General features: G+C 37.8%; 1 protein-coding gene across 5 annotated transcripts in view; it reads left to right on the top strand.

Annotated features, from left to right (window-relative positions):
* glur2a (glutamate receptor subunit 2A) overlaps positions 1–20,197 on the top strand; it is a 123,221-nt gene extending 103,024 nt beyond the window's left edge. The window contains exons 19-20 of one of the 5 annotated variants that reach the window (XM_005457610.3): positions 3,663–3,838; positions 16,969–20,197. In XM_005457610.3, the coding sequence (XP_005457667.1) occupies positions 3,663–3,833 (171 nt within the window). In that variant the 3' untranslated portion in view covers positions 3,834–3,838; positions 16,969–20,197. 5 annotated transcript variants of the gene reach the window in all.
* Positions 20,198–20,317: the final 120 nt, after the last annotated feature.

Raw genomic sequence — 20,317 nt, 5'->3', positions numbered from 1 at the left:
CTTATTACAGTCTGTCTGACTCTATTAATGCGCTACATACCACAGGCTTTTAAGATGGCAGTAGTTAAACTGTTACTTACAAAGCCATCTTTTAACCCACCTGTCTTAGCTAACAATACGCCAATTTTTTTTTTATCTCTAAATTTCTTGAAGGAGTAGTTGTAAAACAGCTAACTGATTTGCAGAGCAGTGGTTTATTTAAAAGGTTTAGGTCAGGTTTCAGGTTTTTAATCACATCAAAGCAAAAGCATTAATGAAATGATGTTGTGGGCTCTGACAGTGGATAAATCTATGTGCTTGTCCTGCTAGAAGTCAGTGCGATGTTTTTATCCTGTTGACCGTATTTTGTTACAGAGATTACAGTATGCTGTAGGTATCAAATGTATGACGTTTCCATCCTAACCATCTAGAGTTTTTCCTTCCCACACACAATTGTAGGGATTTTCTCTGTTTTCTTTGCATTATTTTTTTTTATCTTAGAAGATAAAGTACCTTGCGGCAACTGTTGTTGTGATTTGGTGCTATATAAATAAAACTGTACTGACTTGAATTGAAACTTGTTGAGAATAAGGGGAGGGAGACAGGACAAAAAAAAAAAAAAACACAATGAGACTCTTGAACTTGGGCTTTAGACTTGAATAGGGAAGACTTCAACTGCTGTGCACATTTCAGCAGAGGTGACTTTTTACCAGGTCTACTGAATGCACGACAACTACGGTGTAAATATTTAAAATAAACAAACCCACCCACCCCACTTACATTGCCCTGGAAATACTCAAAGCCTGACAAAGCAGACATCGGCAGTACAAGAGAGCTTACCAAACTTAGTGAGTCAACTCCAGCTCATATCAGGAAGTGTACAGGACATGTGAGGAAATGCAAAAGTATTGTGACCCAGAAATAAAAGCATGACTGCAGCAGTATCTGGTTTAGCAAAATACTTGGCGTACTTGGAAATATAACTGGAACACTGAGTTTAAGCTTCATCATGGATGAGAAGGATTGGATGGACTGCTTTGGTGTTTAAGTCATATTTTGGGTACAGATGTGGCTGTGGTTTTAGCGCTGCTCTGGTGATGTGGTCAGGCTTTGAACCTGTGTCATAATCCATGAGTCTAAGGGGTAAAGATGATCATCATAATGAAATCCTGATCACTGGAAAATAAAAAAGATACTCCTAAAAGCCAATCTTCTCCATACTCTCCATCCTACAGTTTTTGAAAATGTCTGCTCTTCTGGAAAACTGAGGCATCATAAACAGACCCTGGATATACCCCTGGACATCACGCTGATTATAATGTTTATAAATTAGCAAAATACTTGCACAATAATTGAGAATGTGTACTTCCTATTATGGAACACATGGTTAGTTTCAGACGGAGGGATTAACAATACATGCATTTCGTTAGTGTGAAACTCCTGTTTTACTTGCTGAAGGGCATCCTCGCTAGTGGGGAATGAACTGTGCCTCTACACTCTTTTCATTAGTAATGTCATCACCAGGGACAAAGCTAATAATATTCCTGCCACAGAAGCTCCAGTACATTGAAATGAACTCAACGCCAAAAACTGAAGAGCTGGAAGAAGTTTTGTTACCATTAGCATATTGCATGACTTCTTTAGACTGGAGGTTCCAGGGTTCCTGTGCTTGGTAATCTATACGTTTTTAATCACATCTCCGTCTGGCATTCCTAATAAACTGACACAAGTGGAGTATTAGAGACCAGGCAGCCAAAAACATACAGGAACAGGTGTATTCTTCAAAATAGGAGTTTTATTATAGCCCCATTTCAAAAATATACAGTCACAGAATAAGCTATTTTAAGAACTAAGTGAGCCTTTAAAGAGGTCAACTAAACAGAATTCTGCTCAAAAAAAAATTATACTTAACTAAACATCATAACTCAACAAACTGACCTGCCCAAATGAGAGACAGCAGAGGGGAAAACCACAGGGACAATAACTAAATATAATACAGAAAAACTAACAGCAGCCAGGTAACTCAAGAAAACTTGTAACTTAATTATTACAAGTGACTGACATAGACCCATAGTATACTGGCAAACAATGTAAACCAGATATGTGCACCATCATTTGAACTATGGCATACTGTTGTCATGTATTGAAACAAACTAACCATATCAATTAAACCAATAGTTTGCTATATAGCTTCAGTGACTGTAAATAAGCTTAATGCGAAAAGATGAGATAGAAATGTAAACATGTAAATGAATATTAACCAAAGTATTTGAGTTGTGTGGTTGTGGACAACCATTAATATGTCTCACTCTTCTTGCACAACCTCTTAAATATGTGCGACACTTCCTCAACACCTCAGCAATAATTGCTGCTATAGCAAAAGACAAATATTATAAGCAATAATGATAATAGTTTCCCATAAGTCCCATAAGATAATAAAATAACATGCTTTTTTTCAGTGTTAAATATTGGCGCAATTAGCAGTACTTTGCATGTTGAAAAGATTAGTAAGTCAGTTGCATATGCAATAGGGTAAGTCACAAAAATCTAAGGTCCCACTTCTTATACAAAATTTTGTCTTAGTAAATACTTTTTTTTTACTTTAAATACTTACTTTTAACTTTACACCAATGCTGGTGCAAAGGTTAGTAACTCTGGCCCTTGGTCTATGGACAGAACTGGACTGTGACATAAAATTCGCTCTGGCAGGCAGCTCACCATGATCACTCAAAAATAAATAAATGTCATGCATACACATATTATGTTGATTATAGACATTAATTGTTATTGGTACAGTTGTACTTTTGTTAGGACATCTTAGTCTCTCTTCAGTGCAACATGTTAAAATTAAAAGCCACACTTTAGCTATTAGGAGTGGTTTATGGTCAAAGTAGCCATTCATTTTACCTATATCCTTGAATATCTCCATTTTCCTAATTATGTTAATTTCACCTTACTCCATCTCTTCCTCACTTTGTTGTTGGGACTGATGTCCCTCCTCCTACTTTTCTCCACAGCTGGTGTTACCAACAGCAGCCTCCTGTGAACCAGGGCTTGTTACTAGTTGTTGCTGGCACTGCTGTTGACGGTGCAGCAGCAGGCCCGACCGCTAACGTGTTGGTTAATTGGACACATTTTACTCCATCTACTTTTAGTTTCTATTTCTATTTCTGTCTTAGCTTTCCAGCTCCACCTTTTCAATACTTTTTCCACACTAAACTCTCTTCTTCAAAGTGCGTGCACAGCGAAGGTATGATGAAGTGTCAGTAATGAAAGTTGTATGAATGAATGAGCTGTTGTACAGCTGGTGCGCAGCGGCCCTTCAATTGACACACCGGCCCAAAAGTGCACTGGCCACCAGGAACATACCCAGTAGACCAGACCAGTCCATTCCTGACTGTGGATACAGTTAGATAGAGACATTTCTAAATGGCTGTCATGGTTTAGAATTTTACAATGAAAAAAGGAATTACCACATTTTACCACATTCTTTACATGGATGGACACTGAGACTATTTTCTTTCTTTTTACTTCTGCCATATTTTGCTTTTTCAAATATTATTGGTCTTATAGCTCAAACTACTATTGTCACTTTGTAACTTAAATTAACAATAATAACAGTTATAGTATTTTTTTAGAAAAATCACTGCAGCAATAACCATGACTTTATTTTTGTTATGAAGGTGGCAGCCAACACCTTGTCATCACCCCAGCACACAGGAAACTACACACACACTCTGCCTTCTCCTCAACATCCCCCCAACTACAACCTGCTGTCCCCCAGCCACCAGCCAAACTACGCCACCTATAAAGAAGGCTACAACGTTTACGGCATTGAGAGCGTCAAGATCTAACACGGGTAGGAGAGTGATGATTGATGGCTAAAAGTGTCCTTACCTCACAGCCATAGACAATGTTTGTGTCATAGACATTCAACTAATTGGTGTTAAATCATCTTTTCAAACATCCATTTAAATTGAACTTACAGCTGTATTCATATCAAACTGGTGCAAAGCAACCTCAGCGGCAAACATAACAAAGAGTTGGAGTTAAACTAGTGCAGTCATTTTGTGTGTATTTAACAATGTAAATATGTAGTAAGCAATGTTCCCTCTAAGCTGCGCACGTGCGCAATTGCGCACTGCTGGCACAGTCTCTGTGCACAGAAAATCTGCGTTGCGCACAAAAAAAACCAAAAAAAAATCTAACCTGAATTGAAATTAAAATTAAAACTTTAACAATTCTGTTTTGCAGTGTTAGTCAGTGAGTGACTGGCTGCTCCCGTATGGGATTAGAACGATGCCACCTTATCCCATAGTCCAGCCAATGATGCGATTCACATTCGTATATACACGCAGCCAATCAACGTCGTTGACAGGCTCTGACAGCGTCCTTATGTGCCGACACCGGTGTTTTAGCTAGCAAAGCGGCGTGGCTGATGTGGAGTGAAGCCACGTTAATGACAACGTGTACGACCATTGGAGATGTGAGCAGGACAGACGGAACAATTGACGGAAAAAGTGTGGACTTTATACCAGTTTTTAAATTGTGTTGATAGGCCACGTAAAACCAGAGTTATGATAAAAATATCTGCAATGTTTGGTTTTCTTCCTGAATACTATCGTTGTTTATATTTACTGCGAGAAGAAACAGAAAAAAACGGCGTTTTATAAGGAAAACGCTCGAAAGCCTGTGAGCAAAAACAAAACCAAACCCCACCCTTTCCTATTGGTCGAAAAAAGTACCATGTCGACCAATCAAAAAATGATATGGCAACGTGGCATCTAGTTGTTAAGAAACAGGAGGAAGTTTTAGGAGTGACGGCGGTGTTCTGAGATGTGAGAGATTTGAGACGTTTAGCGCAAATCTTGTGTAGTTAGTGTGTAGTTAGTGTGTAGTGTAGTCAATAGTTTTGTTGTGTGTGTCAGAACAATGAGGCGGCCGCTGAATGTTACAGGTGTTACAGCAGTGATACATCTCCTGTTGTCAGGCCTGCAGGTATCAGGCTGTTGTTCTCCTTTATCTCATAGTGGACAGAAATTATTGTCTGGAGTGGCACAAATAATTTGTGTGGCATCAAATTTGATGCAGAACAGCTGATTGTTCTGTAAATAGTTTGAAATGTTTATTTAAAAACGCCTTGGCTGCATTAAAAAAAAAAAAAAGCTGCAAAAAACTTTGTTGTTTGCCAAACTGAGTTACTTTTTTGAAGAAGTAACTATATAATGAATTGCCCAACATTGGTCATTATATACTGTATTTGGCAGACAGAGTTACAGGACTCTCTCCCAGACCACAGACTCATAATACAAGTCAGAGCTTTATGAAAAAAAAAGAAGAAAGAAAGAAAGTTGTGTTTTCAAACTTGGAGTTCAAGTTATTTTTACTTCCAATAGTGTTAACATACTACACAGGTCATGAACAAGATTTTTTTAAATTTTCATTGTAAGTGGGCTAAAGCAGTTAATTAAAAGTGGTCTAACATAAATGTAAATGCTGTAATTTGATTATTTTAATAAACCATGTAACTTGGATGGATTAGATGCTGGCGTGACCACGGTGCACACGTCTGATGTCGCTCACAGTGGTCCAAGGGACGCTCAGGGAGTTTGTGTGTTTGCTCAGACACATGAAAAATTAGAGGGAACATTGGTAGTAAGGATATTAAATAGTTAATGCACAACTATTTGCATGTGTACATTTCTGCACCCAGATCTAGTCATCTGCAAATCTTTGTACATCTGTCAGTCTGAATTTGTGCCTTGTGTCATACTGTAGATGCTACCTAACACAGAAAATATGCAGGCAAATTTTCCAGATGCATAGTGTTTTGTTTAACAAACACTTGTGCAGATCTTGGTTTGTCCATTTTATTTTTTCATCATTTCAGATATAAGTATACATTTCTACTTTTAATATAGTTGCAGTATTGTCATTCATTAGGCTAAATGATGGCTCTAGTGGTGGTAAGACACACATGGTAAATTAAATGAGGTGGTACTTACTGAATGAATACATTAAAACTTATTATTATTATTATTATTATTATTATTATTAGTAGTAGTAGTAGTAGTAGTAGTAGTAGTAGTATTATAGTATTCATTTTTCTACAAAACAATATATATATATATATATATATATATATATATATATACACACACACATATATATATATATATATATATATATATATATATATATATATATATATATATATATATATATATATTGTGATAGTTCTATAGTGTAGTAATTTATTTTTTTAAGAATGATGAAAAGAATTTGTATATACAGAAAGTTTACCCGCCAGTGACCAATAGAGCAAACTTTTTGTTTAAATTTTAAAAAAAGATGCTTGTTCTGAAATGAAAAACTAAAAAGTGACATTTTACTTTATAATTAATAAAGCATTATTCAGTCATAGTTCATACATGAACTGTTTTTGACTGTGAACAACATAAATACAAAAGTTGCCATTGAGTCTCGCATTGCATTGTGATATGAGCCAGTGTGTGTTCAGAGTATGATGTGAATGCAGCAATTTTTCCTAACAAACAATACTTACACTGAGACAATAATGAAGTATTTTTTTAAACTTTAAAGTAAAAGATCAAAACTATGTATGGCTGTGGTACTCTTTTCCTTCGTTTACTTATTTTTCAACAGCTCTTTTGCCTCCTTCATCCCTCTTCCTTCTCTCTTCCTCTTCTTTGGCTCCCATTTTTTCTCCACTCCACTCCTCTTTCCTTTCTGTCCTTGCCCTCTCCTTTTCCTTCTCCCTCAGTTCGATGTTTGCCCTTTTACTTTTTCTTATGTTTGTCTGTTCGTTATCCTTTTCTCCTACTCTTGTCTTAATAGCCAATCATCCTCTTTAACTGACTTACAGAATACTCCTATGTGACTTAATGTCAGTTTTTATTAGGTGGCCCTAATAATTGAGACTGGTAATAACACAAAATATGAGTTATTCTATTAATTACCTAATTGGAAACAACCCTATAATTGCCTTAACGATAGATAACCTGTGATGATGCGAGTTTACAAGCCCTTATAAGAGTATAAGAGAGAAAATTCCAATAATTCTCTTTTGAGCAAGCCCTTGGTAACAAAGGGAAATAAAAATTCCCTTTTAACAAAGAGAAACCTGACAGAATCAGCATTAGAATGGCCATGGGATTTGGTTGGCAATTAAATTTAAGAGCGAATCCATCATGGATAAAAAAAAAAAAAGTCTATCTCAGTTTTTTCCTTCGTTTTGCCCCAGATTTTAGATTCAGGCTTGAGTGTGTTAAAAATTTTACCATTTAGCCTGTCGTATCAGTTTAAGACAACATTTTGCTATATGAGATAGCCCAGAGTCTGTTTACTATAAACATTTACATTGCTAATGTTAACACAATTGCTCATGGATTTCAGGGTTTGCCAGAAAGACTTTGTTAGGTAACAGTTGTTTTTTGGTTGCTGCTGTTTTGGTTGTTGTTTTTTGGCTTTAGAGGTTTACTACAAAACAAAATTAATAATAATAACGGATTGCATTTATATAGCGCTTTTCGAGACCCTCAAAGCGCTTTACAATTCCACTATTCATTCACCCACTGGTGGAGGCAGCTACAGTTGTAGCCACAGCTGCCCTGGGGCAGACTAACAGAAGCGAGGCTGCCATATCGTGCCATCAGCCCCTCTGGCCATCACCAGTAGGCGGTAGGTGAAGTGTCTTGCCCAAGGGCACAACGACTGAGACTGTCCGAGCCGGGGCTCAAACTGGCAACCTTCCAATTACAAGACAAACTGCCAACTCTTGAGCCACGATCGCCCCACCCCATTAAGCCATCGATTAATGGGTTAGCAAGCTATGCTGTGCTTTAAGTCAGAATTTTCAGTGTCATGGGAACTTTTGTTGTGTACAAAGTCGTCTCAATGATAACAAACAATATTACTTACAGATGATGCCGTTTATTTATTTATTCTTATCTTATTCTAATTTTTCCTTCACAACTTTTGCACTGTCCACTTCCTGCTGTGACAAAACAAATTTCCCACGTGTGGGACTAATAAAGGTTATCTTATCTTATCTTATCTTATCTTATCAACTTGTGAAGGCATGGATGGCAACAGATTAAAAGAGGTGAAACTGCCAGCCTAATGCCAGCATAGTAACCGTAACGGAACACAGTTACTCATATTTTGTATTTTAAATACGTAACGCAACACTGTTCACAGCACATGTTCACCACAGCTATTTCCATCTTTTTCACGAAATCCATCACCATGTGTTGTTCTGCAGTTCTTTTCTTAACACCATACCTAGCCAAAACTTTAGTTTTTGGCCAATAGGAAAACTGTTTCCACCAGCACTTCATCAGCATCCCCTTCTCCTATAGCCATGAGGGTGAAACCTTTAGAGAAAAAAGCAAAATCCTCCAAACCCACATTAAGGCTGACACCGGCTAGGAAATGGGGTTTATCAGATGCTGACTCCAGAGCAATAGTGAGCCATTACGTGAGGCGTGGGTCTGAAATGTCCCTGAAATATCTGCAGACATGAGAGGTTATCTACAGATCAACAGGTGGAAATTCCTTATGGGACAAGATTGATGACCCACACGAGCTTCAAAAATGTGGGAGATGATTGTGTGTTTGGAAAAGAAAAAACAGAGGAAAGAATAGAGGCAGTTCAGCATAAGACCATGTGAGGTCATTATATCTGCATGGAGAAGGACATTGGGGGAGCAGCAGCACTGGATTCCTGTGTCAGAAAGTGACTCCCAGTAAATTAAAAATTAAAATGAAAAACCAGAAGATGCTTAGCTGTAGACAACAGAATCAGGAGCTGATGGCCAAGAATACCAGACCCACCTCCTTACGAGGATGGGGGGAGTGTTTTTAACCCAGTTCAGTTTATTATCAGTGTGTACTACGAGGTATTTATAGTCCTCCGCAATATCTACACCAACCCCCTGGATCGAAACAGGGCGAACACGTTTCCGGATCCTACTAAAGTCCACAATCAATTCTTTGGTCTTTGTCACATTGAGCTGCAGATGATTCTGCTCGCACCACATGACAAAGAAGTCAACAACAGCCCGGTACTCACTGATGCATCCCAACCACTGCAGTGTCATCAGAAAAATTCTGATGATGTCAGGTCTCTGTGCTGTGGCTGAAGTGCGTGGTGTAGAGGGTGAACAGGAAAGAGGATGGTCCCTTGTGGTGCCCCCATGTTGCTGATCAACTTGTCAGACACACAATGTTGAAGACCCACATATTGTGGTCTTCCTGTCAGGTAATCAAGGAGACCAGCGCACAAGCTGCAGGCCCGGATGTGCTGTCTACATCAGCTGTCTCTCACCCTTTACCCACCCCTGTTGCTTGTCATGTGTTTCTTTGGTGTATTAAGAGTTTTTTTCATGTGCTATGTGCAGAGGTGTTTTTTTTTCTGTTCTCAAACTGATCTCCCTGTTGGAGCTCAGTCTGGGAGGGGTTATTTTTTTCTCCTTATCTTTCCTCATGTGGTGCATTTTCCATTGTTATACCTCTCTGACCTGTCTTCCCCATGTGATGTTTTTGTGTAATGTATGTATGGTTGGAGGGTAAGATGGCGCCGCCATTGCGTGCAATAGGTCGGCAGCCTTAACATGAAATTTCCCCTTGTGGGACTAATAAAGGTATATCAAATCAAATAATCAACAATCCAGGACACGATAGAAGCATCCACCTCCATTCCTGTCAGCTTATCACCTGCGAGGGTGACACGGGGACGGGGCCTGTCTGGTCCAGCAGACCAGTTTAGCCTTCTTAATTGTCTCTGAACCTGGTCATGAGTGAAAGTGACAGGTGGGGGAGGGGTGTCAGGCCTTTCACAAGAGATTATGGTGCTATGTGGAGAGAGAGTGAAGTGACTATGAGTAAATCAGTAGGGGGGTGAGCATTTACTACAGTGTGTCCTCACTGTGCCCAGCTCCTTTCTTTTTGGGTGGATTGAATCCAGTGATGGTCGTCATGCCACTTCACACCTCCCTCATGCTGTTCTGCATGCTGTTCTCTCTTGCCCTTCAATAACACCCGAACCATTCTCTCCTCCTCTGTATTGCCTGCTCTGAAGGCCCTCTTCTTCTCATTTAGGAGGGTTTGATGTCATTAGTCAACCAGGGCTTGTTGTTTGGGTAACAATAGACAGTCTAGCTGGGGCAATGGAGTCGGTGCAGAAGCTTACAAACTCGGCAAGTCCTCAGCAGAGGTAGGAACATAAACAGAAACCACGATCACATGGGTAAATTCCCTGGGCAAATAATACGGCCTTAGTCCAACAGCACACAGTTCAATGTCCAGACAACAAATCCGTTCTTTGATTGTTATGTGAGCAGGGTTACACCACCGATTGTTAACAAGAACAGCAAGCCCCCTCCCTTTATGCTTAATGTAGTGTTGTCCCTGTTGGCCTGAACAATGTGGAAGCCTTCCACAGATGCGTTGTAATCGGGAATATCCTGGTGAATCCATGATTCAGTGAAAAATAATAACAAGGCAAAGCCAGGAGTGTGTGCAGTGCACTTCAGTCATTTTCAAAAGGGGAGAAAGTCAGAGCACGCTAAGTGAGATTCTGATGATCAGAAATCTTTTGGTTCATTGTGAATTTCATTTTTTTACTTTAATTGCAGGAAGTTTTATTAAAGCAAGCAAAAGGAACAAAGCAAAAGCAGAATTAAATGATAACAGTCACAAAATGCTAACCAAATCACATCCGTTCTAATTAACATCCGTTCTAATTAACCTACTCTGAGCTAATGCTGATTTCGTTCTTCTCTTTGGGAGGAAAGAGGTTAGGGGAGAGATGGGCACATCTGAAAATTTGTTCTATTTTACTGAAAACACCAACACAGCAGTGATAATGATAAGCAAAGACAGAGCCAAGTCCAATTTGCAATTAGGGCTGGGCTATATCAGACCGTTCACGGTAATACCGGTGTAATTTTGGGCAACGATAGGAAAATGAAATATCGCGATAGAATGTGGGTAAAACGCGCATGCACAGTGCCTATGTTTACATACACACATGGCGGCGACGCAGAATGAGAAGAGCGAAAGTGGATCGTTAAATGAAACGGATGAACCAGAATTGGTTTGTAAAAATGCTGCAACTTCAGTGGTGTGGAACTGGTTTAGCTTTCGTTCGTCAGATACACAACAAAGCACTATTTTTGGTAGAGCATGCTAGCGGGCCGTCGTTATTACCGTGTTGTTTGGAAAATACGGCACACTTAAAATCAATCCTTTGATTTTCCTGAAAATCGACAGTGTCCCTTATAATCCCATGTGCCTTATGTATGAATTCTGGTTGTGTTTACTGACCTCGAAACGATTTTATGTGGTAGACGGGGCTCGAAAATCTGTCAAATGTTTTAGTACGACTTTGCTAAGCTACGAAGCCGCACCGCTTGATGGATTGTCGGAGCATTACGGCTATCGTAGGCAGGCGCCTCGCAGAGTGATACGTACTGTGCTTCAACATAATATTACCGTATTGTGTGTGTATAACCTCTTTTTAAGTTTTGTGGATATTATACATGGTTATGCTGAGGATATGTCGGCCAGTTTCCACTGGAAATGCCTTTTGGTTAAACTGTCCGCAAGGAATTTGCACTGTTACATTTTTGTATAACTTTAATGCACATAAAAAACAGCTGCTTGTTTAAGTGAAAATACATTGATGGGGGTTTTTGCACTAATAAAGTTGTGGAGTTGTAAAGTATTTTGTCAAGTGTCAATTATATCGTCAGTTATATCGTTATCGTAAATTTTCAAATGTATATCGTGATAAATATTTTTGGTCATATCGCCCTGCTCTATTTGCAAGTCCACAATTTGGGTGGTGGTCTGCTCCCTGTTAGCGTCTCTGCTGGAATTTCAGTTGTGAGATTCAGTCTTCTGAACTGCTCATCTCACAGGGTGCAGGGAAGAGATACAGAACGCCTCCAGGCACTCTGTGAGATGCTTTGTCAAGTCCTGTTCCCCCCACCTCTCTCTCTCTGCTATCTAATTAACCAATCAGGTGTGTTTCCATGAGATCCACTGATCTTCAGTCAGTTCTCGTCCTCTCTCTCTATCTCTCTAATTTAACATGGAAAATTGCGTTAAATTTGAACATTCAGTCCAATATGAATCAGCTTCAGTTCATGTTTCATTCAGTTTAGATTTCATTTGCACATTCAATTTAGCATAATCACTTTTATTCCAAATACTTTTTCTCTTTAAAACTCTCACAATCACTGTGTATTCAATACTTTCTTTTTCACCAAATTGTATATATTTTTTAGATTGTTTGGGTGGGGGGCTTTTAGCCTTTATTGGATAGAGACATTGTAGACAGACAGGAAATCAGGGAGAGAAAAAAGGGAACACATGAAGCAAAGGGCTGTGGGTCAGACTCAAACCCAGGCCTACTGCTCTCTAGCCATGTGGTGTATAGTGTCCTGCTCACGCACTGAGCTACACCATCACCCCTCAATTGTGTATTTTTAAAGTCAGACATTTAATGATCAGAGTGGCACACACCCTCTTGTCTCTCAAGGCCTCACCTACCCAGCCTCTCAGTTCAGCCTGAGCTAGGCCTGTCATTATTATATTGCCTTACTCCTATCCTTTTGGCTAAATTTAAAAAAATTTATATTTAACTGATTGTATTCTGATCAATATTGAGCATAATTAATTACAACATTTAACATTATTTTTCTTGTTCAAAAGTATAGTGACACAGTTCTTATCTTAATCCCAGACATGTATATAAAAGACAGATGGATGGATCATGTCTACACACACAAAATCTAGATGTTAGAACAGACATCTCCACTAATCAGACTCTATTTCTTTGTTAACATATTAATCAAACCTATATTTTAATTTATCTTTTTGATTAAGAATAAACAAAAAAGGTGCTATTGGCAAAAGAACACAAATAACAGAGTGCTTAAATCACATATAAAACTGGATGTTGAGCCTTGGCACTCTTCCATGGCATGCATTTTTAATTAGTGGCCTACAGCCACCATCCATTAATATAATTTATTAATGGAATTATATACATTATATACAATATATAATCTTAAGAAAAGCAAAAAGTTTCATATCATTTCATGCAGTCTTTTGAAAATCTTAAATCAATTGCTGTAGTATTGAGCGTTATACAGCATTTATCAACCCCAGTGTCAAAAAAAGCTGGAACACTATATGAAATATAAATAAAAAGAGAATGCAGTTATTATTAAACCCCATACTTTATTCAATCAGTCAGTGAAAACACATCAAGTATTTAAAGTAGGAGGACCATTTTGCAGCTACCTACGTTAATGAAAAGGTCACAGGATTGGGTGTAAATAGTATCTTAGAGAGGCAGAGTTTCTCAGAAAGAAAGATGTCAGAGGTTCATCAGTTTGCAAAAATACAAATCAAAATCATAAAACTACAAATTGTGTGACAATTTCAGAATAATGTTCCTCAGTGTAAATATCTCATTATTTACAGTAAATATCATTAAAAGTTTCAGAGAATCTGGGGAAGCCTCTGTGCACAAGAACCTGAAATCACTATTGGATGATCATGATCTTCAGACTGTCAGGCAGCACTGCATTTACAAAAATCACTATCAGTGAACACAGTTCACAGTGCCATGCAAGAATGCAGGTTAAAGCTCTATCATGAAGAGAAGAGACCACATGTGAATGTATTCCAGAAATATTACCATCTTCTCTGGACGAAAGCTCAATTAAATTAAACTCTGCCAAAGTGGAAAACTGTTCTCTGGTCAGATGAATCAAAATAATCAAAATTGAAAATCAAAAGTTTGCATCCTCCAGACTAAAGGGGCACAGGACCATCTGACTTCTTATCAGGGCTCACTTTAAAAAAGCCCAATCTCTCTGATGGTATGGAGCTGCATTAGTCGTTATATAATTGGCAGCTTGCATATCTGGAAAGGAAAGGTACCATCAGTATTGAAAAGTATTGAATTGCATCTACTACAACACCATGGCTTTGTAGAGGAAGAGTCCAGGTGCTGAACTGTCCTAGCTGCAGTCCAAAGCTTTTACCAATACAAAGCATTTGGTGTGTCATAAATGAAAAAAATATGACAAAGACAACCCAGGACTGTTGAGCACCTACAATCAGACAAGAATGAGACTATTTTTCTCTCAAAAGTCCATCAGCTGTTCTCCTTAGTTCCCAGATATTTATATGCTGAAGTTAGCTACCCAACTCTGAGATGTGTTGCTGCCATTAAATTAAAGATTAGCTTAAACATCTAAAATGTTTTCTTGTTGCATTATGAATAAAATTTGGCTTTAAGATTTGTAAATCACTGCATTCTGTTTTTATTTACATTTTGCATAGCATCCCAATTTTTTCAGAATTGGGTTTTTATTTTATTTTATTTTTTTATATTTGTAATATATTTATAGAAAATGAGAAAATTGTTAAAGGCATCCAGGTACTGCTAATCAAATTTCCTTGATTACATGATCATCAGAAAGTGTGACCGCCTAAAGCAGAAGGTAGCTGGTCTGGAGCATTCAAGACCCAAATGCAGTACTTAAAAACATGAGGAGTAAACTAAGTAGAGAGTTTATTAAACTAAATAAATCAACTCTCTACTTAGGAAATCAAAGGAAAACAAAACAAAGGAAATCAAACCTTCAACTAAAATGGAAAGACATACTGCGAGGGAGGAAACAATCATGAGGGAATAAACAAACATGGGTAAATCAGTGACTGAAGTGACAAAAGGATGAAACACAGAAGACTGAGGGAACAGGAAGGGATAACACAGGGAAAGCACTGCAAAATGTATTAATCAGATAAGACAGAGAGACCAGACAGACTACAACAGGAGACGCTGAAGACAAGACACAGATGAAACTAGGAATGGACTGGACATGAAAGGGAGCTAATGTAATGAAAATCTGGAACTAGAATTAGCAAACATAGATGCACAAGAAAAAAACAAAATTCAAACCCAGACAATACAGAGCTTGAACTTAGGTCATTTCTTAATGCAACAGAAAGATTCATGAGTCCATGACAGAAACAAAATAGGCAATTTCCAAACAATGAAATACTACTATGTACTTGGAAACATTCTTACCCCGAGCAAAAAAATACTATGCAGAAATCACCAGACAATTTTTTTCCTATCTATGTTACCATCAGGCTAAGTTAGACTCATATTGGCAGTCAGTGGGCTTGCGCTTGCTGTCTCCAGTCTGCATACAGCACACCCCTATTTTGCTATACAAGGAAATAAGTTTACCTGGAGGAAAAGTGGGGAGAGTGGTAAATATGTAAGAAAGAAGCCGTTTAAAGCAAAAACGAAGAGAAAGAAACTTAAAATAGTGCTCGAGGTCCAAGGAGCAAGCCAGAAAAAAAGGCTGCTTTTCAGAGTGTGTCCACAGGAGTAATGACCATTTAAAAATGAATAAACAAACCAAAAAGTGAGGCTCCAGCTCAAACAACAGGTTGCTGAATATTGTTTCCCCTGAGACACTCAGCCTCAAGTAAAGGGTAAATGGACTGGTTCTCATGTAATGCTTTTCTGCTGTATTTATATAAGCACTTTGAGGCATTAAACTGACAAAAGACACAAAACAGACTACAAGGGGAAAAAAGAAAAGATGACAAGGAGCACGTGATCTGCCAGCCACAGATGACAACTAACTGCAATGAAAAAAAAGCAGAGTCTCCAGTAACTCTGTGATAGTGCCAAGAAATTAGATTGTAGGTGACAACATCCAGCAATGTCAGAAGTTAATGAAAGAGAAGATAGATGAGATAAAGAATGCTGGAAATCAATAATAATAATTAGTAGTCGTCGGAGAAGTATTCATTTCAGCCTTGTGATTAAATTCTAAAAGACAACCAGGCTATCGTGGTCGCTTGCATGGTCTGAAGAACTTCTGAATTTGTACACTGATTTGTGTGTAAAAAACATTCAGACACATTATTTACACACAGATCTGTTCATATGTGTTCATCTGTTCAAGCTAAATAGCAGAATTCTGATTATGCTCAAAATGCCACCTAGGTTTGAAAGAGCCTATAGGAGCCCAAAGACAGACACTGGGGCAAAGAAACTTTAGTAAAAGGTTTTGGTTATAGTCCCCACAAATAAAAACAGAAGTATAAAATGGAAGTACCTCTGTACCTGAAATAGTAATAGGACCAAGAGTGATAAAAATGGTTAAATATTACCATAAAAAAGAAAAAACAAAAGCCGATGAGGGGATATTCTAAAATTTCAATAAAACAGTCAAAAAGCAAGGCGTTACCATACAATCTATGCTCTGTCCACATCTAGCCCAACAGCTGTTTCAAAGCCCAGCTCCTTCTTGTTTCTGCAACAAGCTGAATGCACAGTTGTCTAACAGTCTTTCCTTAACTTCAGCAGTTAAGGAAAAACATCTGTTGCATCCAGGTCTGGACCCCTTGGGGGGCTCTAGGACAAAGACACTGGTTCAAAGACAGTCTGGCTGCCACAACTCTAAGGCCAGTACAGCCAATAGGAATCTTGCACACCCTGCTACCCCAACACTAGTTGTTATATAAGAAAGTGAAATAGGCTGTTCACAAGGTTGTCGTAATCAGCCATATCAGCCAGTATTGGAGCCTTGATCGCCGATGTCCACCACAGCGATATAGGAGGCTTAAAAGGGTTTCCAGGAGAAAGCATGTTCTCTTAAAAAAGGGCATGTTAGCAGCTGTACAGTATTACCTATGAACATAGGATTGAAAAATGAAATTAGGCACATAGGTGGGAAACTTTGGTGAGTGCAACAAAAAACGCTTCAAGTGGACCAGTATTGGGAAGTACAGTGGTGGAATGGAGTTGCATGGGCTTCCTCTCAGTACACTGGTTAACTGGTGATTCTAAACCTGTCTATGCAGCTTTAGGTTACATGTCATTGATGAAAATGTGGCTAATGTGTTTTTGTTCTTATACAGATGAAATTCACGGATGCGATGCGCTCCAAAGCTCGTCTGTCTATCACAGGATCGACCAGCGAGAATGGTCGTGTTCCAGTGGCTTACCTCCGTCCTGGATTACCCATGAGTCTCAGCATGACTGATCTCTCCTGACTACATCCAAGCCAGTGCCTTACAGCTAGAAAGACTGGACAGATGTCTACCCACCACTTGGCTGTCAGGCTTCAGCAAAGACCTGCCCATCAATGAAGAGAGTCACTTGACCATCAGTGAGAAGAATGGCTGTTCATATACAAATTCATGAAAAGCAATCAAGCACAGTGGACAGTTTTCTAATCAAATACACATCATTGTTTAATGGATTTTTTCCCCCTCTTGTACAGACAACAAGAAACAATGATGCTAACGCAATAACAATATTAATCAGGAATGTGATCAGCAGTTATAAAAGCAGACTGGTGGAATGAAATATCACATCCATAAAATATTAGCAATTGTGGTAGCAGATAATGATATTGCTATTGTTCCTATTTTTTCTCCTTATTTTTCCCTGAAAATCCCTAATGAATGGAAACTTTTACCAGATTAAGGGATGCATGGACTAGCAACCACAGGTACACAGTGTAAACACTTCTACAACACAACACTACAAAAACATACAAATTATATGCAGGGATGGGCTGAAATGGGTTAAAAAGTACCTGAGCAGGGTGTGATACTGAAAGCATCAACAAATGCAATCTGAGAAAGTGAATTATACCTGGCTGAAACTGGCCACTCATCAGTATTAAGATTAAAATGAAGCAATTACTAATGCTTAAAATGCATTTAAACTAGTCTTTCATGAAACGCTGTCCACTCCAAGATATGTTAAATAATTAAACTAAATCCCCCAAAATATTTAATGGTGCAAAGATGCACGTTACATTCTGATTCATTTAAAAAAAATTAATTAGATTCTTGGTAACATGAATATTTTATAGTCTTTGCAGTATTACTGTAAATATGTTTACATTTTCCTCTTGTTCATTGGGCAATAGCTTAACAGTGGTTTATGTTTGACTGTGTGACACACAGCTCTAAATGTGTAATGATCGGCATAGTGTATTTATAAAATCATAAATCATGTTGAATCAGTTAAATATATTTTAACGTCTTGTGTAAACAGCACATTGGCAGTTTTTACATTCCTCATTTTTCATGCTGTACTGTTAACTACAGGATCATAGATTTAGCCATAGCCAGATTTAACCATTATTATATACACAAAATAGAGTTAGTCAGAACTGGGTCAAATAAAGGGAAAACACACATACACACACAAACATAGGCTTGAATTAAAATCAGCTAAGTGAAGGTGAATTAAAACGATCAAAAACTGCAGGTCAGATTCAGTTTTAGAGCAAAGTTCTGTGAAGCATCAGCCCCAGGTTAGTTTTAGTGCTTATCTAAATATTATTGGTTTTATCCATAAATACATCTGCAGAAAATAGCAACTTTAAGTACGTACAGTTATTTATTATACTGATATCCTTACTGAATATGGACACTAACAGGGATTTAAAAAATACACATATAAGTCGCATAACTTGTGTAGCTGTTTGGCAACTATTGGCAGTCATTTGTCATGAAGACATTGAAGGGGTACTTTGATCATTTCTCGTTGCACTTCCACAAAGTGAAGATATTTAAAATTCCTTAATAAGCTCTAAAAACACAAACACACATAAGACATTCAGTAGGGCTATTTCATGAATCCCAATTAATTGGTAGCACTCTACTCATGTCAGTATGCTTTGTTTGTAATATAATAATTTTTAAAAAACTGAACTGAAACCAGTTAAAAACCCAGTCTTTTAGTCTTCTATTGTTGTAGAAACCACTCTTTTTTCACAGATATTTCTTGGTATTTTGGTTTTGCATGGCATCTATGACTGTATATTCAACATCTGAACTTGCTGATAAGTAAAAGTTGAAAGGCACAATAAAGTGCAACCCGCTGGCAGCAGAATAGGCTAATGTTACTCATATCAGTGCCAAATTATAAACGATCACTTTCTGTGAAAACAGAGGAGTGGATGGAAGCTCTTATTTAATGCCCCAAGATACTGTTTTCACAAACTGAGGTGGACTAAATTTGTTCCCTTTAATTATATGTTCCTGTAAATATTTACAGTATATGAGAAGTGTTCCCAGCCCTCTTTCTAGGTCAGCACATCAAAGCTGCAGCATAAACAGAAACACACCTTGCTTATACATTGACATATATTTCCACATTTGCACGTGCACCTGCATAGTATTCTCATAAGAGTTCTGAAGTCAATTGGATGATGTGCCAAACAGACTGAGACCCAATCAGAGTTCTTTATGCTCAGTCAATGGCAGCTGCTGATACTGAAACCTGAGCCAGTAGGAGTTCTCACTGCTGTGAACTGGACAAAAAAAAAAAGAAACTGTGAAGAAAAACTTTTGTTTTAATAAATATACTGCACTAAAGGATGTCAACAAAGACATGGAGGATGGAGTGAAGAAAGTTTGCATGTTACTTTAAGTTTTTCCTTTGATGAAATTTTCAGTCTGAAGCTTTGTGACTGGCTGCATTTTAGTGTTTAATAATAATACTAATAAGAATACTATTAGCGATATTAATTGCAGTATTATTGTGATTCTTGTTATGTATAGTGTATGCTTTTAAGAACTCTGGTATGCTATTTTTTTCACAAGAGAGCTGATGTTTGTGCTGCTGGTTAGAAGCTAGCTGGTTAGCTTAAAATCGTCTTATACGATATGAAAAATGCCCAAACTGTGATAAACACAGGGTTGTTGAAGATATAAAGGCATCTGCTTCCATTTCTTCTTATGAACTTGTATCATTTTCACCTTAGGCACATGTTAATTTTCATTATATTCTCATGGTGTTACAGTCAAATGAACGAGTAACAGCAAAATAAATCGCATCCTTCACTGATGGAAATGTGAAAAACGATCACTCTTAATGTTACCTCTGGTATAACTTCATTTTCTATTAAATGTAAGTGATTTGCTTTTTAACAGAACAAATTATTGCCCTGGGCTAATTTCATTCGAAGTGTAAATTATGTTCAACATAGTCCCTTCCGTTTTGTATACTGCCTATATTTCATATAAACATGTATTGAGTTCTTGAGGTCTTCATTATCTATTTTCGGTATATATTAAACATGCTTGCCCTTGAAATGTCATAATAAAAACAGACAAAGGCATTAAGGACACACTTAACATAGCAGTTTCTTGAAGAAGTTTTGTCTCTCTTTTCATGACAAGGGCCTTTTGTAGCCATATAAATTATGACTTGACTGTGAAAATTAAACAAAAATGCTGTCTAATT

The sequence above is a fragment of the Oreochromis niloticus genome, linkage group LG6, assembly GCF_001858045.2.
Source record: "Oreochromis niloticus isolate F11D_XX linkage group LG6, O_niloticus_UMD_NMBU, whole genome shotgun sequence".
NCBI lineage: Eukaryota > Metazoa > Chordata > Actinopteri > Cichliformes > Cichlidae > Oreochromis > Oreochromis niloticus.
The sequence above is the reverse complement of the archived record's forward strand: the minus strand, read 5'-3'. Positions and strand labels throughout refer to the sequence as shown.